General features: G+C 49.4%; 2 protein-coding genes across 3 annotated transcripts in view; one reads left to right on the top strand and one right to left on the bottom strand.

The window, feature by feature from the left end:
- Positions 1 to 15,788, top strand: part of slc43a1a (solute carrier family 43 member 1a) — a 17,672-nt gene extending 1,884 nt beyond the window's left edge. The window contains exons 2-15 of the mRNA XM_084468980.1: positions 1,999 to 2,163; positions 2,605 to 2,797; positions 3,807 to 3,862; positions 4,299 to 4,375; positions 10,520 to 10,612; positions 11,053 to 11,186; positions 11,593 to 11,711; positions 12,134 to 12,280; positions 12,737 to 12,772; positions 13,189 to 13,324; positions 13,888 to 14,026; positions 14,568 to 14,641; positions 15,168 to 15,291; positions 15,585 to 15,788. Coding sequence (XP_084325106.1) covers positions 2,010 to 2,163; positions 2,605 to 2,797; positions 3,807 to 3,862; positions 4,299 to 4,375; positions 10,520 to 10,612; positions 11,053 to 11,186; positions 11,593 to 11,711; positions 12,134 to 12,280; positions 12,737 to 12,772; positions 13,189 to 13,324; positions 13,888 to 14,026; positions 14,568 to 14,641; positions 15,168 to 15,291; positions 15,585 to 15,782 — 1,680 coding nt within the window. The 5' untranslated portion in view covers positions 1,999 to 2,009 and the 3' untranslated portion in view covers positions 15,783 to 15,788. The remainder of the gene's footprint in view (positions 1 to 1,998; positions 2,164 to 2,604; positions 2,798 to 3,806; positions 3,863 to 4,298; positions 4,376 to 10,519; positions 10,613 to 11,052; positions 11,187 to 11,592; positions 11,712 to 12,133; positions 12,281 to 12,736; positions 12,773 to 13,188; positions 13,325 to 13,887; positions 14,027 to 14,567; positions 14,642 to 15,167; positions 15,292 to 15,584) is intronic.
- A 2,019-nt stretch (positions 15,789 to 17,807) lies between these two features.
- Positions 17,808 to 24,264, bottom strand: med19a (mediator complex subunit 19a). 2 transcript variants are annotated; one of them, XM_084469961.1, is made up of 6 exons: positions 23,985 to 24,264; positions 22,176 to 22,298; positions 21,301 to 21,434; positions 20,703 to 20,799; positions 19,861 to 19,955; positions 17,808 to 18,186 (listed from the first exon to the last, which is right to left on the bottom strand). In XM_084469961.1, exons 1-6 carry the CDS (start codon positions 24,202 to 24,204, stop codon positions 18,121 to 18,123), a joined length of 735 nt encoding a protein of 244 aa, XP_084326087.1. In that variant the 5' UTR covers positions 24,205 to 24,264; the 3' UTR covers positions 17,808 to 18,120. The 2 variants fall into 2 exon arrangements, with proteins under 2 accessions (XP_084326087.1, XP_084326088.1); XM_084469962.1 differs by having other exon boundaries at positions 22,176 to 22,295.
- Between the last annotated feature and the right edge of the window lie 667 nt (positions 24,265 to 24,931).

The following is a 24,931-nucleotide window of genomic DNA, read 5'->3' as shown; positions in this document are numbered from 1 at the left end:
CTGTTTGTCTTGTGTGTTTCTGTGAGCCGTGAGCCTCTGACATTTCCAGAGAACTCGCGTTGGGCCGAGCTCCAGTCCACCACGAGGTGTGTTGTTGTTCTGCCTGCCGCTCCAAACTTAGAGCCCAGGTGTCTGGAGTGAGGTTGTCCTCTGTCTTGCGTTTGCTCCTTATTTAGACTTAGTTCAAAACCGGTACGGACCCGATCCAGGCTTCACTTTTAGGCTGCGCTATGTCAAAACAAGTACACTCTATTTACATTGACGTTTACATTTAGGGCGTTAAAGCGGACACTTTTACCTCAAACGCGACTTGCAATAAGTAACATTTGTCAGAAGAAAGAGAAACACTGTTATCGCCGTCGGTCGGTACAGCAAGGTTTGAATGGTATTTCACGTTCCTATCTTGTAGCAGTTCCACCTCGTTATTCTCTTTTAGTCGATACCTAGCGGCAACTCTGAGGAACATCCTCAACGCTTCTCTAGAGGCGACCGCAGCAACGGTGTGGCTGACGGTACTCCAACACGCTGAGGAAGTGTTGAGGAAGCCATATGGACATGTCAGTGGATAAAACAATGCGGGCCAGTCCCACGGGCGGCGTGCCCCCTGACAGTATCCAGATAACTTAATTGCTGGGCTATAAATTGGCCCGGTGCTCGTCCTACGCAGAGGCTTCCCCTCTTTTGTGTCGCCGATTGGGCGCCCATAGAACCGCGCGCGCTCTGAATAGGGGTGTCAGCGGGGGGGCCTCCGTCACAATGGAACCCCCCCTTTTCACATGCACAAAAGCAGTGCAATGGGCTATGGCTGATCCCATTACCCGCCCTCTCACACACAGACACACACACACACACACACACAGGCTACACACTCACATACACACACAGACATAAAGTGGTCTTTTAAGACCCTCTTCTAGGCACGCGCCTACAGAGTCAAGAGGAGGGCCTCTTAGTGAGCCCCCCCACACACACACACACACACACACACACTGTTTGTGTGTGCAGACAGGGGGTTGTTCCTGACCTTGGCCCAGTATCTGTTTACATGGTGAAGTTAAAGTTTACGGTCACCTGTATTATGCGTGTGTGTGTGTGTGTGTGTTTACGACACAAGATATGTTCATTAGAGTGTGATCTCTTGCCATTGAAACCTACTACTGATCCGAATAACTCTTCCATTCATCTACCCCAGCATTGTTTGCTTTTGGGTCATGTGACTAGGCCCAGTAGGGAATTGGACTCATGGATTTGCGAGAGTCAGATACTTTCTTTTTACTTCTTGTCTGCAAACGGTGTAACGCAGTATTTAACTGCACATGACATAAAAAAAAGAAGGGAAAATAAAGAATTTGGCCTCTTTCAACTATTTGGGCCGAAAACTAAACTCAGACCCCACGGAGGACGGTCGGACGGAACGAGGATCGGAGGTGAAGCCATAGGGGGGGGGGGGCGGCACTGCAGAGGTAACCGAGTGCAGAGCAGAGAAGCCACCTTTCAGGCACCCCCCCCACCCCCCCCCCCCCAATCCTTATTTACCAGAACCACGGCGCGGCTAATGAGGGCAGGGGTCACGGAAGTCTCCCCCCGGGCAGTTCCGTCACTCTCGGCGGGACGTGATTACTCCCAAACAGCGCTGTCTGAACGCCTCAGTGCGTGTGGAGATGATCCCTCACAAGTCACTAATCCCTTATTATTCCACTGTACCTGATTGCTCTTTGTACGTTATTAATCTCGTGTTTTTTTTTTTCTTTCGCAGATTAGTGTTTATTGCTCTCGTCGAGTAAATAAAGAGCGAATCGACAAATTAGCACCAACTTCCAAAATTTTTTTTATAAACAGCCAGATAATCAAACAATGTGCATGGTGGCCAACATCTTGTATCCTTTTGCTTTGTCTTTGTTCTGTCTGTCTGACCGTCTGTGTTCTCTGAAGTACTCTGTATTGTATCGTCTGTCCTCATTTACACTCTTCCCTTCCCCCCCCCCCCCTCCCCTCTAGCAGCAGCAACCATGGGGGCGTCTCTCCTCCAGGCCTACAGGAGGCGCTGGTGGATGGCTGTGACGGCGGTGATCGAGAACCTGCTGTGTTCGGCGGTGCTTCTGGGATGGGGCTCGCTGCTCATCATGCTCAAAAGGGAGGGCTTCTACTCTCACCTGTGCACAGGTAAAAAAAAACAAAAAAACAACACAGCCATGGAAATCCGTCGTCCTTTTGACTTTGATTTGGTCGGGAGTTTGAAAATTGTTGCTGTGATGTGGAGGCGGAGAGAAATGAGCACACATCAGAACATCACATCACACACATTTCTGGTACTCATTTTGTGAATTGAAATATATTTGCCAGACCAATATATCTATATTCTGAATATCAGCCGATGTATCGGTGTCGGTCATTTTTTTACTTCCTAATATCGATATCGGCATCTTCTGGAAGGTTAGCCTTATATCTCTCTCGATATATATATCACACACGCACACACACACACACACACACACACACACACACACACACACACACACACACACACACACACACACACACACACACACCCCAGTCTTGTTCTTCATTCCTCTCCTCCTCCTCCTCCTCCTCCTCCTCCCTCAGAGAACAACTCGCTGGAGGTCTCCCTGGACAACAGCTCGGGCCAGGAGGCGGAGAAGTGGGTGAGCTGCGTGGACCAGGAGGAGATGCTGAACCTGGGCTTCACCATCGGCTCCTTCCTGCTCAGCGCCACCACGCTGCCCCTGGGCATCCTGATGGACAAGTACGGCCCGCGGCCCATCCGGCTGGTCGGCAGGTGAGGGCTCGCGCACACAGACACACACATCCTTTGGTTCCTCACGGAAGAAGACGTGTGCTGTGTGTGTGTGTGTGTGTGTGTGTGTGTGTGTGTGTGTGCTGTGTGTGTGTGTGTGTGTGCTTGTGAAAGGCGGAATGTCGGAATGCGTACCAGAGAAGAGTATAACAGGTTTTAACTTTCACTTCCTGAAAGAGAGACTACTATGATAGTTTTGTTGTGGATTATTATTTAGTATGTTACAGTTCATGGCTTATGCGCTGGATTAGTGTTATGATGTGTGTGTGTGTGTGTGTGTGTGTGTGTCTGTGTGTGTGTGTGTGTGTGTGTGTGTGTGGGTGTGAGAGAGAGAGTGCCGATGTGTGTGTGGGAGGAAGTGTGTAGTGTGGTATTCTAGTAGTAGTGAAGAATGAGTGATTTGTGTGTAAACACACCCACATATACACACACATCACACAACTCAGTGACAACACTGTTTGAGAATGTGCGTGTGTTAAGGGCAAAAAAGGCGCCATAAAACACACATGACTACCCTGGTTACACTCAGACACACACGCACGCACACACACACACACACACACACACACACACACACACACACACACACACACACACACACACACACACACACACACACACACACACACACACACACACACACACACACACACACACACACACACACACACACGCACGCACGCAGCCTGTATTACTCTAGTCTAGGAAAAAGACATGTGGTGATAAGTTATCATAAAGTGGACTGTTGAAGCGTTCAGACTGTTGAGCAGTCTGCTCACATTGCCTTGGGCACTGTGCAGCCAGAGACCCACGATAAGTGAGGTCAGAGCCACATCCTTCCCTGAATCCCCAGTGATATATACAGGGAGAATATTAACCATGCAAAGGATGAGTCATAAAGATTCACGAACGACCCATTCACCGAGTGACACTGTCACTCAGCAACAGATGAATGATGTTCATCAAAGAGATGTCCTTTTCTCCCATTCAGCTTCTGCTTCGGCCTGTCGTGCGTCATGATGTCCATGTCCGCCTACGACCCCGCAGGTGAGTAGGAACCCGTCACCCAGCTCTGAGCTCTGCACCAGCGCTCGCGCCTTTATGGGATTAGCCTTTCGGAGCGTTAGCGCGCAGCCAGCCGTGTTGAAAAGCATCGTCCGGGCCCCTCCAGCAAGAGGCACACCTAGAAGACACACCTGCATAGTGTGCTTCTGATCACTCCGGTTTAACAGGGGTTTAATCTGGCAAGGAAATGGGTAACCTTTTACCGGCACTAAGAAACAAGTGGCTGCTGGTTTCTGATTATAGTTCCCAATTCTGTTGAATGCCATGACCTGAGTCATGCGGTCACATTCAGTGGATTAGATGACATGGCGATAAGGAATTTGCATGCCATAAAAAAAAAAAAGTGAATTCAAACGTTTGATTGTGCGGTAAATAAACCGCTCCTTTCCCTTCCTCCCCCTGCTCCTCCCCCCTCCAGTGCTGTCGGCGCTCATCTTCCTGGCACTCTCCTTCAACGGCTTCGGAGGAATCTGCCTCACCTTCACCTCCCTCACGGTAAGAAAATGCCGCCAAAAAGAGGGCCGCGACCGGGACACCAAATCCACCCGGCGCCGTTCGCCACCCGAAACGTCCCGGTTATTGGCTGCGATTGGCTCAAATCGCTCAGATCATTTGTGTTGCTTACCTCGACCGGTGACATCACTCGCCACTCGTTTTACACGAAACAGACACCGACCGACCGGGGGGAAGGGGGGGGGTTCTGGTAACCATGGCCGCCGCGTCATGGAAGAGTATGAATTATAAATAAAACGCAGCCGGCACTCTGGGTCGTCTCATGTGCCTCCACTGAACCCAAAGCCACTCGTCGTCGTCGGGGCGTCTCTCGCCCAATGGAAACGCACGTGACCCCCGTCACCGTGTGCACGGAGCCCCGCCGGCCCTCTCTCTTACATAACACGAGATCAAGCGAAGGCCCCTGTGTTTGTTGTCGCTGTGCGCAGCTTCAGCAGCAGCCTGTGTTTGTGGTAGCCGTCGGACCCTCCCCTCCCCCCGCCCCCCCCGCCCCCCCTCAGCTGACGGAGGGCCTCTGTGTTGTGACTCTCCAGCTATGTTTGTGTACTCTCGGGCCGGGCGTGTGTTTAGCGTGCCGAGAGTCAGCTGGTGCCCGCGCCGTCCCCAGCTCTGTTTTTACTAGCCGTCCTGCCAGCTGCACGCAAGAGTGCTCTGCATTGTGAGCTCGCACCGCGTGTGTGTGTGTGTGTGTGTGTGTGTGTGTTTTAGCGGGAATGTGTTCCCTGATTTAGGCGGCGTAACGCACTACTGGCAACGGTCTCTTGTCTCTCTTCTGCTCCCTCTCTCCCTCCTCCCTCTCTCTCTCTCCCTTCCTGCCCGGGCCTTACACACTGGCACACCTGTTACCTAAAATTATTAGTGTGAATTCGAAATACTCTCCGTCTCTCTCGTGCTCTGCGAACAATAACAGCCCTCGACTCCCCTCACACCCTCTCCCTCACCCCTTAAAGACTCCACCCACATCCCCTCGTGTCAAATCACTCAGATAGAACCAGCCCTATTGTTCGATTGGCCCTCCTCTTCCTCGTTCACTTCTCCTCTCTCTCTCTCCTCTTCATCTCTCACCGGAGCCACGGCTGTGCTCTGTGTCTGTGCATGTGCGCTCATACAGAACATCACACGCACGCACGCACACGCACGCGCGGCATCGTCTAACGCGAGGCAGATGTAGAGCGAGGAGGAAGGTCACGGTTGTTCGTACGGCCCGGTGGACGTCCCGCCGCGCGGGGGCCCCAGCCTGGCGTCCGCACCCTGCCGTCAGGGTGAGTTTGCACAACCGAAGAGCAGCAGGGGCCAGGAGACACAGTGTCCTCCCCTTAGCATTATGTAATGATACGTGTATGGGTTCCCATCGCTGCACGTTTACATAAGACATTGTGCAGCGGGTAAGGGAAAAGCACAAAGGCATCGGGGAACACCGGCTGAAACCCGGACATGATGGTTATAACAAACAGGATATGCCGGACAGGACATGGATATGAGTCACGGTGTGCTTCGTAATGTTATCATCACGTTAAGATATATAGATATATTTTTCATTACTGTACATTTATATTATACAGCCCTTATAAGAACAAGCACAAAGGCATTGGGGACGAACCAGTGAACATCTGGACACCCTGGGACGGGCTACTTGCACAACGGGCTTAATGATGTTCACCTCAAGTTCATTAGTGTTACGTTTTTAATCAGACATCCCTGAGCAGGACGAGCACAAAGGCACCACGGGGCAACCAGTGTCGTCCGGCGGTGGGGTAATAGAGAAACATGAATAATAACACCCAGACCTGGCTGAAGGTATTCTTGGCTTGAGGAGCAGGTGCTCTACTGGCCTTTGACGCCATTGGCCTTCTTGAGGGGCATTGCTAGGCAGCAGCCAATGAGAGCGGGCCAACTGCTTTGTTGTTAAAGACGGTCATGGCACACATCAACTGTCAACCGACTCAAATTCAACCACGTGCGCTGTTCTCTCAATACTAGAAATACCTGAATAAGTGCGATGTACATGACCCCGGTTCACGTGACCTAGAGGTTGTTGTTTGAACGACCGGTTTTGTTTATTAGCCGTTATGTCCAAGGCAGAGGACGCAATGAACCTAGAGATAGTTAAAGATATAAATGTCCACCACATTGTGGTTTGGGGCCGGTCTTGAGGCAAAAGGCTGTGTGCGTTGGTATGATAAAAATGGCTGCCGTGGGGAGGCGGGTGTGTTGTTATCTTGCTGGGGATTGGCAGTTGGAGGAGGAGGAGGCAGAGGTATTAATGTGTCTGGTCTGCAGTGGACCAGGGCTCAGATACTGTATGTTATCAGGGCAAATGGATGTCACACAAAATGGTGGCACGAGGAAGAAGGCGTAAACTCTCAATTAATTTTGATAACTTTTGATAGTTATGGTCAGCAAGACACAGTTTCAATGCCTATGTGCGCGATGATGAGGTACAAGACCTTGTTTCCTCTTTTATTCAGGCCTATAGGGTTGGTACATCTTAATGACGCTGCCATTTTGGGAGCAGATGTATAGCTCTTATGTTATTAGTAAGGTTTTTTTTGTCATTGATTAATCATTTATCAAGGAATGATTTGTCATTGTTGTGTAGACATTGTGTTTCAAACTGTTGAAGAAACGTTGATTTTGGACTTTACATTACCACAACTCCCTTGGGTTCTCTGAATAGGGCAGAGTACGGGAAAGAAATAATCCCATGATGCATTGTGATGAGCAGACCCTCTGCATGCAGAACAGAGGTGTGGACCCCGTGACTTCAGAGTGGATTTACAGAAAGAGGGACTCACGCAGGAAGTGGGTCCGTGCAGCTGTGGTCTGGTACTTCCTGCTGTGAGCTTCACCGAGAGCAGAGGGCTAGGGCTGCTGCAGCTGTCCCGCCCCCGCCCAGCCCCCCCCACCCCAACCCCAGCCCCCCACCCAAGAATAACAATTCACAACCCTCTCTTATCCCCAGATCTTTCATCCCACCTTCTCTACAACCATCCCTTTCTCTGTGTTCCGCCGGCACTCTTTCATTCACGCTTCTCCTTTCTCTCCGGTCGTGTTTGTCTCTTGCGGTCCCATGCTGCCCTTCCCTCTGGAAGGGCAGCATGGTCCAAGTGTTGAGTGCTTTCGCAATCTCAACCCAGGACTCTCGAGTGTGTAACCGTCCACAGTCCCACCGTTCTGCCAACCTCTGTGCGACGAGATAAACGCCCTCCACCCCCACAAATACCCGAAACCAGGATAGGGTGGGTGCTGTGGTATAGCCAGTGGGTGCTTGGTGCTTGCTACACCTGAAAGTGTGTGTGTGTGTGTGTGTGTGTTGGTGTGTTTGTTTGTGTATGTGTGTCTGTCTTTGTGTGTGACTTTGTGCGTGACTTTGTGTATGACTTTGTGTGTGACTTTCCCATTTCCCATACATTCCCTTCACTGTACATCCGTCTCCCGTTGAACCCGAGTGCTGACATCAGTGCCGGCCTCCTGGCACATGGCTGAGAGAGTTTTTTTGCTCTCGCGTCGGGAGGTGAGATACACACAGAATTCTCTGTGTGCTCAGAGTGAACTCTCGCCAGAATTCCTGACGTCTTGGCTGTGCCCAGAGAATACAGAGGGAATACAGAGAACCCGGGGGGAACAATGTGGGCCTGTGGAACACTTGGATACGCACAAGTCCTGAATGAAGCCTAGTATTTAAAGAATGTTTTCCTCAAGCGGCGGGACTTTTTTTCCCTCTTCCTTTCCCCCCCCCCGCTCCCTCACACCTATTCTGACATATGCACATGTCAAAAACATGTTATGAGGCATATTCATAAATACTTAAGTCACCTACGTGTTACACATGCAAACCTTCGGCAGTACACACAGAGAGAGGAATGTCTGTACGGAGAAAACGCCTCTCGGCAGTCCTTCAGGGACATGCTCGCGGTCATCATCCCCTCTCTTAGCAAATAGGCGACCAAACTTTGCATATGGTGCAGCAAATAACGGATAAAATGGGAAAAAAAAACGGACTCATTGAGTCAAAATGGTACAATCAAACATCCCAACAAGAACAAATAGTCTCTCTTTCTTTCTCTCTCTCTCTCTCTCTCTCTCTCTCTCTCTCCACTGTGCCCTCATTCACCCCTAAAATGGACCCCCTCACTCTACACAGCGCTATACTGTTCTGCCCACGGGTCAGCCCCCACCTTACACCCCCCACCCTCTCCGTCCACCATAATTAACATGGTTTTCCCAGGTCCACGGTGAGAGGGACGGGGGGGGACGGGGACGGCGGGGGGGGGATGGGGGGGGGGGGGGGGTGGGTTTGGAAAAATGCACACATCAGCGGAAAAAAAATCTTGAGATGCCGGTGGGAAAGTGGGGGGCGTCGGGGGGGATTTATGCCATGGCGACGACAGAAAGTAAGAAAAATTTGAAAAAAAAAAAAATTTAAGAAAGTGCCGGCGTTAACCAGCTTAGTCGCAACGGACCCCCTTCTCCAAATCCAAAGCAGGTGATTCGTTCTAATCAAGATTGACCCATTTCAGCCGCGCATCAAAGCGCTGCACAATAAGGGCGCTGTTGGTGCGGGGCTAAGCTCCTTACTACTGTAAATAGGCCGGCCTCGTATATGATTTGTTCTGGCCTGCTGGGGGAGGGCCTCCGGGACATAAAGAGTTCCCGCCGACTGTGCAGCGCGAGAGAGAGAGGGGCAGAGGCGGAGGGGGTAACGCTAGTGCAATACCCCAGCAGACCCGCCGGAACAATGGGTCAGGGATCAGCATCGGGACCCGTGACTCCTGTGACCTGAACTCCCTTCACCTTTAATGCGTCTGCACTACAGCACGCCCCCCCCCCCACCCCCCACCACCCACCCACCCACCCCTGGTTGAACTCAGTGTTGGCTTTGAGGTTTATGCGCACACGGAGGTCTGGCTGGGGGGGGGGGGTGGGTGGGGACGCTTGCACTGAATTTGCAGACGCACATCTGCGTCTGCAAATTCAAAGCGGTGAGATTCAAAGCAAGATATAAGTACAGTATGTACACGAGAGAACGTCAGACGTACATTCACGCAGGAACGCCGTATATTCAGTATATTCAGTATATTCAGTGTATTCACGCCTTACAGGAAGTTAGCAGAATATTTGTTGCAGCAAAAACAGGAGATTGTGAGGCTGTGACCGGTCCATGCTGAGTTTGTGATGTCCCCATACATTGGGAGGGTGTGTGTGTGTGTGTGTGTGTGTGTGTGTGTGTGTGTGGTTGTGTAATGTGTGTGAGTGTATGTTCACATTTACATTCAGCAGACTCTTTTATCCAAAGCGACTTTCAACCAATCATACACACATTCACACAGTGACAGCGGAGTGAACCGTGCAAGGCGACAGCCAGGAGCAGTTAGGGCGAGGTGGTGTCTTGCTCAGGGACACCTCGACTTGGTGTGTGTGTGTGTGTGTGTGTGTGTGTGTGTGTGTGTGTGTGTGTGTGCGTTTACGTCACATCACCCTCCATTGGTAGAGGATAACATCATTCGAAACCCACTAAAGGAACTGCCTTAACACCACGTCTGTTGGTCCATGTCATTTTCATTACATCTGGAGGCAGCCGTACAGCTCCCTGCACGCCATCTAGTGGACAACCGCTCGTTACACCTCGTTACACCTCGTTACACCTCGTTACACCTCGTTACACCTCGTTACACCTCGTTCAAACCACCACCGTTGCGATGGACTCCCAGCAGGACAGCAGACTCTGCTCTGTCCCTGTGGGTCTCTGTGGGTCCCCGTGGGTCTCTGTGGGTCCCCGTGGGTCTCTGTGGGTCCCCGTGGGTCTCTGTGGGTCCCCGTGGGTCCCCGTGGGTCCCTGTGGGTCTCTGTGGGTCCCTGTGGGTCTCTGTGGGTCCCCGTGGGTCTCTGTGGGTCCCCGTGGGTCTCTGTGGGTCCCCGTGGGTCTCTGTGGGTCCCCGTGGGTCTCTGTGGGTCCCCGTGGGTCCCTGTGGGTCTCTGTGGGTCCCTGTGGGTCCCCGTGGGTCCCCGTGTGCGTGTCCCTGTGGGTCCCTGTGGGTCCCTGTGGGTCCCCGTGGGTCCCCGTGGGGCCCTGTGTGCGTGTCCCTGTGTGCGTGTCCCTCACTGCGCTGTCCCTTCCCTCCCCAGCTCCCCAACATGTTCGGCAGCCTGAGCTCCACCATCATGTCGCTGATGATCGGCTCCTACGCCTCCTCGGCCGTCACCTTCCCCGGAGTCAAGGTACCCGCAGCCCCCCCCCCCCGCCCCCACCTGCATGACCAATGTGGGTGTGTGTGTGTGTGTGTGTGTGTGTGAGTGTGTATGTGGGTCGGTGTGTACCTCTCCTGGGTCAGTGTGTCTTTGTGTGTGTATCTCTTCTGGGTCAGTGTGTCTTTGTGTGTGTATCTCTTCTGGGTCAGTGTGTCTTTGTGTGTGTATCTCTCCTGGGTCAGTGTGTCTTTGTGTGTGTACCTCTTCTGGGTCAGTGTGTGTGCGGGACTTAACCTACATTTCGTTTAAGTTTAAGTTTCATAGGCTCAGCGAGGATGAAAGCCTTTCCTCTGACAACTTTACAGGGTGTAGAACATAAATATGTTTAACATATCGAATAAAACGTGACAAAGGAACACACGGTAGGTTAAGAATCTAGGTGTAAGTCCTCCCTCTCTCCGTCTACCCAGCTCATCTATGACGCGGGCGTGTCCTTTAACGTCATCATGTGGATATGGGCGGGGCTCGCCGCGTTCGTGTTCGGCAACTGCTTCATCAACTGGCCCAAGGAGGGCTTCCCCACGCCGGACGAGGTGGACTATAGGTCAGTGGCCGCTGTCAATCGGCCAATGTCAACTTCCCCCTGGGCTAGGGAACAATGTTTGTTTACAACGCAATGGAACAGACTAGGAATAGAAGGAGGAATTGACCCTGTGTATGTGTGTGTGTGTGTGTGCGTGTGCGTGTGCGTCTGTCTGTCTGTCTGTCTGTGTGTGTGTGTGTGTGCCTGTCTGTCTGTCTGTGTGTGTGTGTGTGTGCCTGTCTGTCTGTCTGTGTGTGCGTGTCTGTCTGTCTGTGTGTCTGTGTGTGTGTGTACGTGTCTGTCTGTCTGTGTCTGCGTGTCTGTCTGTCTGTCTGTCTGTCTGTCTGTCTGTCTGTCTGTGTGTGTGTGTGTGTGTGTGTGTGTGTGTGTGTGTGTGTGTGTGTGTGTGTGTGTGTGTGTGTAACAGTAAGATCCTGGAGGTGAAGGAGGGCTCTTCCCCAGAGCAGATGGCGGTGGGAGAGAGGCTGAGCGACCGGAACGGAGACGTACGCCGTTCCACCGAGAAGCTGCCCGACGCCACAGTTTGTGAGTTTCACTCGGTTGACACGCACACACACACACACACACACCAGACAACCAGCATATACACACGGACATGAAGGCACACACACGCACACATCCACGCATAGTGGCACGCACACACACACACTGTATATTTACGTGCATAATTTAAAATTAACTTGAGGTGCTCTCTCTGTCTGTCTCTCTCTCTCTCTTGCTCTCCCTGTCTCTCTGTCTCTGTGTGTGTGTCTCTCTCTCCCTCTCTGTCTCTCTCTCTGTATCTCTCTTTGTCTCTCTCTCTCTCCCTCTCTGTCTCTCTCCCTGTATCTCTCTTTGTCTCTCTCTCTCTCTCTCTGTCTCTCTCTCTGTATCTCTCTTTGTCTCTCTCTCTGTATCTCTCTTTGTCTCTCTCCCTGTATCTCTCTGTCTCTCTGTCTCTCTCCCAGCGGCCGTGCCATTCCGTCGCTCGGTGTTCTCGCCCATCTTCCTGTGGAGTCTGGTGACCATGGGCATGTCCCAGCTCCGGATCATCTTCTTCATGGGCGCCATGAACAAGATGCTGGAGTACATGGTCCTGCAGGGGGACCCCCACCGTGAGTGCCCCAGACCCCCCCTCCTATTGGCCTTTCACGCATGAGAAAAGCCTTTCACACATGCAAACCACAGCCAGTCAGACGTGTTCACACACGTTATCAGAGATATTCCAGACCCTTTAGGCGAGGGTGGAGCATGTAGGAGGCAGTAAGTGATGTATAATGTATGCAGCGGTATAAGCAGTGTTTTGTACTCACGCTTTTTAGTGTCGCGTGAAAGAAAAGCCATGAAACACACCCACTCGCTCGTTGGGCATTCTTCGGCTCTCTGGTTCTCCGGACTTTACACTAGGGGCCGGGCCGGGTAACTTCTGTCCTTTGCGTTCACACATACTAATCCGGAGAATGTCTGGCTTACAGTGCATGTGTGAAAGGGCTTGTAGTGAGATGGATGCAACGCTGTTTTCCTTGCCACTGATTGTTGATTGTTCTTTTTTTGCTTTTTCTATCCTTTAGCTTCGGACGAATTGGTGCTTTTAGCCGCGGACAACGGTGAGTCGACATTAACCAGGACTTTGTTTCAAGGGCAAGGGAGCATTGTTTGCCTTGTATGATGAAGACGTATGTTCAAGACTTATTCACTCAGGTTTAGACCTCAATAAAGAATAAATAGAACAGAGAAACCTATAGTTGTAATTGAGAGACAACTAGCAAATAAAACAAAAATACAAAGTTTGTTTTGGTTTGTAAAGTTTCAAAATCATTCTCTCCTCCGTTAGTTTCTGTTCGCCCTCTCTCTCTCTCTCTCTCTGACTTTACAATTCTTGAATCTTAACTGCAGCAACAGTTGAGTCAAACGAGTGGACCGAGGGAGACACCTGCAGGGCAAACTGAAAAACTACACCTGGCTAAAGCAGGAGTGTGACCTCTTGTGTTCCCTCTTCTTCCTCTCCTCCTTCTCCCCTCAGTGAGTTTCTATTCGTCCATCTTCGGAACCCTGCAGCTGCTCTGCCTGCTGACCTGCCCTCTGATTGGCTACATCATGGACTGGAGGATGAAAGACTGTGTGGAGGAGAAGAGCCCCGCCCTGAGAGATGAGAAGAAGTAAGAGAAAGAGTGAGAGAAGGAGAGAGAGAGAGAGCTAAACATAGGGTCGGCGGGAACGGCAAAGTGATTACGTGGTTCATTTTGGGAAAGTGCATGAGAAATAAAAGGTTAGGTCCCTATGAGAGGGCGACGTATCAGTGTGAAGGAAAGCGTTTACTCTCGCCGAGCATGCAGCCGAACAAACCCCTTCCTAGAGATCATTCCAGAAGTAGAGGAGAGTTCAAATCACGTGACGTGCGGTCGGTACACACCGCCCTCGAAGATGACCTCACGGAGCGTACTGACACTGGGCAGACAAACAAAACAAACGCGCAATTCCCACGTCGATATAAACACCGGAAAGCAGCTGATGAAACCTGCACTATGTCACTTTTCTACCACCAGCCTTTCTCCCCCCCCCCCCCCACCATGGGACATTCTCAGACAATCAATGAAACAATGAAGCTTAACCGACCCTACAACTGTAGCTGCTACAGGCCGCTCACCTACTTAGTGCAGGTTCGAATCCCGTGCGCAGCGTCATCAGGGTTGTGACGTGGCCGTGCTCCGTCCCTCTGCAGACCCACGTCCCCGTCGGCCTCCCCCAGGAGAGACAGTAAGATCCAGAAGGTGACCAACGCCATGAGGGCCTTCATCCTCACCAACCTGCTGCTGCTGGCCTTCGGCATCTGCTGCCTCATCGACAGCCTGCCGCTGCAGGTAGGGGACACACACACACACACACACACACACACACACACACACACACACACACACACACACAGGGACAGTCATGCACACACACACACACGCACACAGGCGCAGACACACACACACACATGCGCAGACACACACACACATGCGCACGCAGACACGCACGCAGACACGCACGCACACACAGGCGCAGACACGCACGCACACACAGGCGCAGACACACACACACACGCACACACAGTCACGCACGCAGACACGCACGCATGGGTGTAGACACAACCACACGCACATGGGCACAGACACACACACACACACAGTCACGCACGCAGACACGCACGCATGGGCGTAGACACAACCACACGCACATGGGCGCAGACACACACGCAAGCGCAAACGCACACACACACACACACACACACACAAGCTCGTACGCACTCACACACGCGCAGCTCACACACAAAGTGTGTGTCTCGTGTTTGAATGTACTCCATCCCATCACGTGTGTTGACGCATGACCTCCTCCTCATCACCGGCTCCTCCCGTCCAGGTCCTGACGTTCATCCTCCACACCATGGTGCGAGGCTTCATCCACTCCTGCTGCGGGGGGCTCTACGCCGCTGTGTGAGTACCGGCTGCATGCCAGACCTCAGGGGGCCAGTCCTCCAACACACACACACACACACACACACACACACACACACACAACTATTCACTCAGTCTCACTTCCACACACACCTTTTTTTTTTACAGTTTGAGTCGGCTTTAAGACCTTTCACCATTTTATAATCCAGAAAAGTTTTTTTTTTTTTTTTTTTGATATGTTTATAGACTTTTCTATCAGATTCTTGTGCCTTCATGGACAGGGGCAGTCAGTTGAAAGAGAGAGAGACAAACGCACAAAGCATAGGTTGAAATCTCAAATCTGGCTCTTGGTCTGGGTGGCTACACGCCCTCATGGTCAGCACACTAGTGGGTGGAGCCGTCATGCGGGCCCACAAACGTTCCTCAAAAGGGTTTCATACTGTAAACCCTCTCACATTACCTCTTACCAACACAACGTGCTTACAGTGGCAGTGTTTATACATGCTGCCACTACGTTGAGGTTTTCCCTTGTGGGTCCTAACCCTCACTCTCTCTCGGTCCCCAGCTACCCGTCCAACCACTTCGGCACCCTGACCGGCCTGCAGTCCATGATCAGCGCCGTGGTCGCCCTGCTGCAGCAGCCGCTCTTCATCGCCATGGTCGGCCCCCTCGCCGGGGACCCCTACTGGGTAAGGACACCACTCACGCACTCACTCACTCGAGCACTCACTCACTCACTCACTCACTCACGCTCACACACTCACTCAAGCAATCAATCAATCACTCACGCACTCACTTACTCCCACACTGGGATTGCGCGAGTATACAAACAACAATATTTCCTAAAGTTATATTCAAATATTCAAACGGTGGTGTGTAAGTTCACCACACTCGGTGGAAACGTTTCCCCCCCCACGTCAGTACACACACAAACGAGTACTCTGAGCAGCAGCAGCCGCCCTGACACCGTCCCTCCCTCCAGATCAACATGAGCCTGCTCATCTCCACCTTCGCGGGCTTCCTGCTGCCGGGCTACCTGTTCTACCACCGGCACAACCTGGAGAAGGAGCGCGCCGCCAGGGAGCAGCGGCCGGCCAGCCACGAGACGCAGGCGCTCAGCCAGCCGGAGGCCAACGGACACAAGAGCCACAGCAACGGCCACACCGCCGTGGAGGCCTAGGACGCCGCGGGGAGCGAGTGAGCGAGTGAGTGAGTGAGTGAGTAAGCGTGTGTGTGTGTGTGTGAGCGTGCATGTGTGAGTGAATGAGTGAGTGTGCGGCACCCTCACCCAGTAGGGGTCCGGGTTGGGGCGGGGTTAAACGTGCCTTGACATGGGGCCCCAACGACAACAGTAAAAAAAAAAAAAAAAAAAACGCTCCGCTGCTGCTCGCCGGCAGTGCGGTCAGGAGAGCGGCAAGCCTGGCTCCGTCCACGGACAGGGACGTTGTGTTACCTTGTGGTCCCGGTCCGGTTTTCATTATTTTCCCACAATGCAATTTCAGTACAGGAAACAATATGTTATGTGCTTCCTTGCTCGGGTATCCAAATTTCCTGGTCAATTAGGTCAAATACAAACTGCTTGTGTGTGTGCGTGTGTACAGTCACAGCTCAAGTTGTGTGTGCGGTACAGAGAAGATAAGATATTTGTTGTCGAAGCTAAAGATTTCAATGCACTGTATTTACAGATCCCCATTCAGACATTGAATTGAAACCAGTCCAGTCATTGTTTTGTATGTTGTTTTCATTTTCTCGGTCAGGCTCAATGGGCCATGGAGCATTCAAAAGTCAAAAGCCATATGTTTTGCTGATAAAGTGGATGCAGATTGTGTGCAATGGTACTTGAAAGACACGTCATACGGTACACAGACTCGTTGAAAACAATTGCAATCCTTGCCTATACCAAAGAACAGCAACGACTCTCTTGAGATGTTGCAGAAGTGCTCTTACTGTAGTGAACGATACAGACTCCTGGTGCTGCCGCTGATGTATTTAATCACAGGAAGTAGAACACAACCCTCAGCCACTCTCTCTAGTTACTAAGCATCCTACGCATAATCCCTCCACCGAAACCCCTTTTACCTTAGCATTCCCTCTGCATGTACACAGGCAGAGGAGCGTATACACACACATATGCACACGATAGGGTGGTGGTAGACACCGTAACTACCTCTCCTTCCGTCCCGCTGTTATTTCTGTCACCGAGGAAGGAAGGTGCCTGTGATCAACCTTCACGTTTGCTGGTTTTTTTTTTTTTATATGTAGGAACGCATTTTTTTTTATTGAAAGAGAAGCATGATGACTGATTAAATTTAAACCTTGTCATGGTTGTTGAACACTTGCTTACTGCTTTATGCACACAGATGAAATAGTGTGTATAAACTATGTATTTGGGTGTATTTTTATACATTTAGTGGCGGTAGTGATGAAAAGGGAAGTGTTTTTATCATCATCAATGTAGTATATTTTTGTAGTTTCTTAGTTATGAATCATCTACATATTTACCGTGTACTCAATGTCTCTTTTTTGATTTTGCAGTAAAAAAAATAATAATAAACCTGCTCTGTAAATGTTTGTTTTCCCTATACTTGCTTGCTTCACGTTCACAAAGGACTTCCACCAACGACGCGAAGCCAACCTCCGTAAGGTGGCCTAGAGAATGGACTTGGCTATGGTTTGATTCTAGCCCGCCACAGTTGATCTGAAGCAGTCTAGATCATCAGTGCAGAAGCTGCCATTTCGCTGAATTTACTTCCATTGGCCGTCTCACCCTCACTATCCTCACTTTGGCTTTTGAGCGTACCCGAGCAAAACCATTTCCAAGACCTCGATCCCCCCCCGAGACCCAGGATTCCCAGTAAACCAAAGTCCGGCCTCGCGGCTGTAAAGCTAAACACAGGACCTGGTTGGTTGCGATGACGTTTCAGTGGACCGCAGTGAAACCTCACGTCAAGGTTTCCCCAGAACCAACTGGTCTGGAATGTTCCTTTCACCTGTCGATGTAGTGTTTTGATTTTGTTTTGTTTGTAGTTAGAAAGTCGTTTTCCCCCCCCCCCCGCCTGTTCTATATGCATATATCTCTATCTATACACCTGATGAAAACATTATCAATAAATCTAATTATTTCAAGCCTCTGTAGTGCTCGACTGTCATTCCAAGGGAAACAAACTGTACACATTTTTGTATAAAAGTAACAATAAAGTAAAAAGTAGAATCCAAATTTTAATAGAATTTGAAACGGTGTAAAGACAAAAAATGGAAAAGCAACAATCATTCATACTAGACAAAGTATCAATGGCTTTAGCCTTCTACACTGCTCTGTAACGACTAATTAAATCTGGATTTTGCGCCCAAAAAAAAAGAAAAAAGAACACTCGCACACACACAACACAACCACCATACACACCGCAGTAATACATCATTGCAAAAAAAACAACAACCACACATTAATTTAGGAATACCTCAAAAACACACGCATACACACTCTCTCACACACACACTCACACGGCGGTCTCCCTGGTCTATCTCAGACTGCTGCTGTTGGGCTGTGAGCAGGGGAGGCCGGGGTGGTCTGGGCTGTGGCGGTTCTGGAAGAGGGGGGGGACAAATACAGTTGGAACACTCAGTGCGTTTACATGACACTCAAGAAAGTCGACTTATTGGCTTAGTCCAACTATGATTGGATTACTAAGATGCATGTATACACCTTAGTCGAGCTATACTCGAATTGAATTGGGTTACTCATAGTCTAATTAAGACCCCTAGATAATGCGAGTCATAGTCGAGCTAAGCGTGCATGTAGCCAATCGAATTGGATTATGCGTTGATTTGCGTTCTGCGCATGCTCGAGATCTTGTCCCGGGGCCGTGAGCCGGAAGTAGAAGGAGACGATAGTCGTGTTGTTGTTGTCGCCGCCGTCGGATAAGGGATAACGAGAAACGGCGATTTATTTAAAAAAGGTGGCGCAGAAGATGGAGGAAGCCGGTGAATGTAGTTACCCCCTATAAGAATTGTGTCCCGGCCGCGGAAGCGCGCATGGCATGCATTCATTAAAGGTGGAAGCACACGGACACTACGCTTCCATTTCACCCAAGGCTGAATTAAAAGTACATGTTTTTCTAAATGTGGGTCATCAACGAGGTTGTAAAGTAGTAACTTCGGGCATCTGTCAAAATAAATGTTTTTTTCTCCCGACATGTTTACGATCTTTATTCATTCATTGTGCCGCGGCGGGGAATGTATACAGACGGGCGGTGGAGGGGCTGCTCCGGTGGGAGAAAGATGTTTTCAGCAGACAGCTGTCAACTAACTTTAGGTCGGCGATTTATTTAAAAAGCTGGCGCAGAAGATGGAGGAAGCCGGTGTCGTGCCAATGTAGTTACCCCCTATAAGGAGTGTATCATCATCAACGTGCATTCAGTACACACTAGGCTTCGATTTAACCCAAAGCTGAATTAAAAGTCCATGTTTTTCTAAATGTTGCTCATCAACGAGGTTGTAAAATAACTACAATCTTTATTCATTCATTGCGCCGCGGCCGAACTGACGGGGGTATTCTCTGATATTATGAATCTTACAGACTGCGGCGGGTTCTCCGACTCTCTGGTACTTCCACAACAAGTAAAGACTCGTAGTCGGGTTTATCTTGCCCATGGGGAAAAGGAATTGGGGGAAATTTACTTTGGCTTTGACTCTCTGAAGTCCAGATTGAAACGCGACATGGAGGAGAAAGCGATGTCTCAGCAGACAGCTGTCAGTTCACTTCGGGTCCATATAATTTCTCCGACGCTCCATTGTTCCGACCTCTCGGTCGTATGCGGACTGCTCCGCCGGCAGAGCAGCCGGAGGAGTCGGCATACGACCGAGAGGTCGGAACAATGGAGCGTCGGAGAAATTATATGGACCCGAAGTGAACTGACAGCTGTCTGCTGAAACATCGCTTTCTCGAATGAGTTTGTTGTTGCTGGTGACGTAAAGAGGTCAACCGGTGGCTCTATTACCACTAGTTTAAATGGGCACAGCGCCACCTATCGTACGGTGGCGTGACACGCTTTGGCCAATGAATCGATTTACTCACCGCCATGTATACGCGGACAATTGCAGTTGTCCAATTGCGGAGCATAATCGAGCTATGGCTTTAATCGAATTAAGCTGTGCATGTAAACGTACTGACTGTCGGCATCGTCGTCATGACGACAGGACAGCTTTGCAAAACGTTTGGATTGACGGATAGGAGGATGAACCAGAGAGGGACCACTCACCTTCTTCTTCTTCTTGTCCTTCTTTTTCTTCTTGCGGTCGGGGTCGTCGTCTCGCTTCTTCTTCTTCTTCTTGGGGTCAGAGTCTGAGGGGGTCTCTGTGGAGGGGGAAACGGAGCAGTTCAGTGGAGCCCCCGTGTGGGGCTGGGCGATTTCAGAGTGAAACGATCACCAAACGAATATAATCGAGTTGAAACGATTTAATAAACAAAACAAAACAAAACAAAAAAAATTATATACACATATATATATATATATAATTTTTTTTGTTTTGTTTTCTTTATTAAATCGTTTCAACTCGATTATATTATATATATTAATAGAAATTGCAGAACAGCTGGATTCATATCTGGACATTATTTTCTATTTTACCATTTTGTGTATATTTTTTAAGGGGAAATTTCAAAGTTCTCATTTACAAAGTGTTTTTTTTGGAGATAAATTATGAATAAATGCATCATGTTTTCAAACTCAAAAATAATTGTTTGAATAATCGAGATTTCAATATTGACCCAAATAATCGTGATTATGATTTTTTCCATAATCGAGCAGCCCTACCCCTGTGTGGGCTTAATGATGTGTGTGTGTGTGTGTGTGTGGATGTGTGTAGGGGATAATGTGTATGGGAGAGGATGTGTGTGCATGAGGTTGTGTGCCCGTGAGGCTGTGTTTGCATGGGGACATGAACGTGTGAGGATGTGTGTGTGTGTGTGTGAGGTTGTGTGTGCATGAGGTTGTGTGTGTTTTGAGGCTGTGTGTTTGTGAGGCTGTGTGTGTGCGTGAAGATGGTGATCGAGGAAGCATTTGTGAGGACGTGCGTGATGGGGATGATGAGAGCGTGGTACCTTGTGGTATGGGGTCCTGCGGTCGATGGTGCTTGTGCTTGTGTTTGCTCTTCTTCTTCGGAGGCTGGATGTGCATCAGCCTGTATTGCTCCGGGAGCTGAGACAAGACACACAGAATACACCGTAAACAAACCATTAAATGTTGCAACTAGAACCTGGGTTATTTCAACTTCACTTGCCGTGGATAATGTCGGACACACTACATGTATTTAATCCCCGTGGATCCTACTTGTATATCAGACAGTTTACTAGAAGCGATGTAAAGTAACTCTTGGTCCACCTTCCCATAATTGTGCAAACACACCAGTGCAACACCACTGGCGGCCTAGCAGCCACTGCTGGCAGCCTAGATATAGAATACACACATACGAATTATCAGTTCACATGGGTCAAAGGTGCCTCACATCTAGACTGCCTCGTGTGATCTCATCCTGAAGAGGCGGCCAAGGTACAGTCGGTTTTAAACAGCATTGATCCATTCATCTGCATGTTTGAATGAGGAAGTTTTCTCATGCAACATATTTCCACATCCACAAAATTGACTTTCGTGTGCCCGCGTTGTGTAAAAGGCCGTGGGAACGCGGGCCGAGGTTCGTACCGGTCCTGTGTGGAGCCTGAAGCCCGTGAGCAGCGCCCCGGTCAGGGGACTGAAGGAGTTCCCGCACACGGGGGGCTTCTCGATCAGGGAGCGCAGCGAGCTGCCGTCCTGCGTGCCGGGGCAGTCGATCATCCCTGCGGTGAGGAGGCGGAGACAGAAGAAGAACCACAACACACAGAATGTAAGACACAAACGGCGGGCAGTGGCTCAGGATGCAGCAGAGCGGGCTGAACAGTTTGCCAACTGGAAGGTCGATCCCCAGCTCCTCCTCCTGGCTGGGCGGCAAGACGTCCCTGAGCAAGACGTTCCAGACAGGCGTCAGGGCGTCACCGCCATCAGTGTGTGTGAATGGGTGAATGTTAATTGTGAAGCGCTTTGCGTGGTCACTGGTTAGAAACACTAGATTAATGCCGTCCATTTACACATATATTGTCAAAATAATAGTAGATTAATCGATGAGTTGTACTGAAATGTGTCGTATTAGAATTACAATAAAATTACAATAAAAAAATAGAATTACAATAATCAATTTATTATTTTTAATTGTCGAGTCTTAATGCCAAACACTGAGCAGCCGTTTCCATTTTAAACACAGCTTTTTTTTGGCTGCTCATCGACGAAGAAAGCAATCATTAAAAAACGCTCGTTGGTCCTACATGGTATGGAGAGAATGGCCTCACGCATTCATCACCGTAGACAGCATTTGATTTTTTGCCATGTCTCACACTAGGTTTGGTCAAGGCCGGAAGTCAAACCATGGACCTCCTGAATGGCACTGCTAGCTAGTTGCAGGTATGTTGTGTAAAATGGCATTGATTCACCGTAACAGCCGTTTTACCAGATCAAAATCCAAACATGCCGTCACAATCACCCACCAGGCAGCTCTGGCAGGAAGTTGCTCAGCTTTTCCTTCACCTTCTTCCCGCAGAAGCGGTTGTAAGCGTGCTCCAGGTTGTAATGCGTGATGAGGTTGGTATTGCCTGTCAGCTCATTGCCTACTGGAAGACACAAGATCGATACATGATAAAACCATCACATTTACAATGCATCACAATCACATTTACAATGCATCACAATCACATTTGCAAAATATAACCTTCACACCTATATGTATGTTAAATATAACCTTCACACCTAGTCTACTAGTTTGACTAGTATACTGCTCTATCCATCATACATCTGGGTGGACACTCTCACTTGTGATATCACTAAGGATTTGAAACGGCTTGTAATGGCTAATCACACTCACACCTGGTGGTAAAATAGGGGCCCTTTAAGCCACGCTGACCGTCTTTTGTCCATACTGACATTATATGATATTATCTGTTCACGCAAATATGCTTTTAACGTTTCCCAGAGGGTAACGTAGCTTGTATCTGGCAACTGTTTCATTGCCAGCACAAAGTCAATTTGAGTAGATAAGAAGCCAACAAAATCTTCGTCAGACAAAAGACGTGAATTAAGTCACCAGGTGTGTTGTGGCAGCTCATTATTTGGTAAGCAAAGTAGTGCCATCGCCATCGGGCTCTGGTTAGAGATAATAAGGGGAGGAGTTTCTCGTCCAGCAGAAAATAGTCTATCCTGGAATAAGAACACCCAGTACCCCTGGATAAAGGCATTCATAGTTCCTGCTGATTGACTCAGTGTACCAGGTATGGCTCTGGAGCGATCCAGAGTGGGGTTTGGTACACAGTTTAAGTCACCCCTGAGAATCAGTTGGTGGCTATTCACCTCATGAAGTTGAGAAAAAAAGATTGTTAAAGATTTAGCGTTATCCCAGTTAGGGGTGTAAACACGTGCAGGTATCACTGGTAAATCAAACAGATAACCTTGAACAATAATACATGACTTTATCAGAGAAGACATTTTATTGCACATCCCTATTAATGAGAATGGCTTAGCATTGAATTTAGAATGGAAAATCTGAGAATGATCCTTATTAAGCAAGTGAGTCTGTCTGTTTTCAGCTTTAATAGGTGTGAAAACATCTCTATACGCTGTACTGGATGATTAAGCCCTTTGGTATTTCAATTTGTAAATGTAGCATTTCAAAATATCAAAGATGATATAATAGCAACCTGAGGAGAAACAGCAAGGCAAAACATTCGTAAGAGTCAGAATTCTCTGTATGGACAGCGTGGAGGTAGATTCGAGACATGGGAAAAAAACGAAAACAAAACGACACGAAAACCCTTTGCTGGTCCCTCCCCTGTTGCGCGTATAGCACAACATATCTGATCAAAGCTCATCTAGTAGTGAGGTTGAGCCCCACCAGAACTTCATGAATCCCTGAGTAAAATGTTACTGCTCAACATAACCGTAAACAAACCATTAAATGTCGCAACTAGAACCTGGGTTATTTCCACTTCACTTGCCGTGGATAATGTCGGACACACTACATGTATTTAATCCCCGTGGATCCTACTTGTATATCAGACCGTTTACTAGAAGCGATGTAAAGTAACTCTTGGTCCACCTTCCCATAATTGTGCAAACACACCAGTGCAACACCACTGGCAGCCTGGCAGCCACTGCTGGCAGCCTAGCCTGCTGCTAACCTCAACAAACATCGTACTATGCATTTACGCCTTACAACAAATGCTTATTTCGAGGCAAACGTAATGAATAGCACACAGCCTAAAGGTTTAATAACTGTTTACAGTTATGAACATGAATAACTGTACCAGGAAGCTCCCGTAACAAGTAGAAAGGTTCATTCATGGCTCCGGGCTTTCGGAGGACAGGCCCCTCATCCCCGGGCTGCGGCGCTAGCTGACCCGGCATAGGGACCTGGTTTTGCGGCAGAGGAGGAGTAGGTTTTCCCGGTCCAAATCCCAGAGACGTCGACCCTGGCGGACCCTGAGCTTCATTTTGCCCGTAGAGAGTTGAAAACATTTCCGTCATATCTATCTCAAGTAATACATCTGGAGAGAAAACACTCGGGCCTTCCCAGCTCGTATCGTGTGTGACAACAAATGCTCGCTTGTCACGCTACACACTGTGTTGGACAACACTACCGTAATGGACCAGACTACCGTAACGCCAGATGTAGAATTATCCTCTGAGCAAAGACAGAAAAAATACGAGAAACCATCCTTCCAGCCGTTCCAGGCTTCAAGTTATTTTCACGAATTGGGTGATGAAGGAGTTGAAAGATATGTCAATGTCTCCCTCATTCTTTATTGCATGCAGATCACTAACCGTTCGGAATTTATGGAATGGACCACCGGAGGAAAATGTCTTAATATTCTTTAATATTCTTAATATTCTTTCTTAATATTAAATTTTTAGTCTGGGGGGGGGGGTGTCCAGGCGCTGAAGCACGTTTCAGCACCTGGACAGCGCCTTTTTACGAACGACGTAAGGAGTGTTTCCTATGAAGACTCCTAAGAGACCGTTCGGGAACCACGCCTATAGAGGTAAACAAATGATACGTCTAAACATAGGAGTCTTCTAAACATAAGGAGCTAGGCTCTGAACGAGCCTATCTCTGGGCACCCCTGCGGGTTGGGGGAGGGGGAGAGGTTAGGGTTGGGGTTGGGGTTAGGGGAGGGGGAGAGGTTAGGGTTGGGGTTAGGGGAGGGGTTAGGGTTGGGGTTGGGGGAGGGGTTAGGGTTGGGGTTGGGGTTAG

Source organism: Micromesistius poutassou (assembly GCF_964030765.1).
Source record: "Micromesistius poutassou genome assembly, chromosome: 6".
Lineage (NCBI taxonomy): Eukaryota > Metazoa > Chordata > Actinopteri > Gadiformes > Gadidae > Micromesistius > Micromesistius poutassou.
Note: the sequence above shows the minus strand (reverse complement) of the source record. Positions and strands in the feature narration are given on the sequence as shown.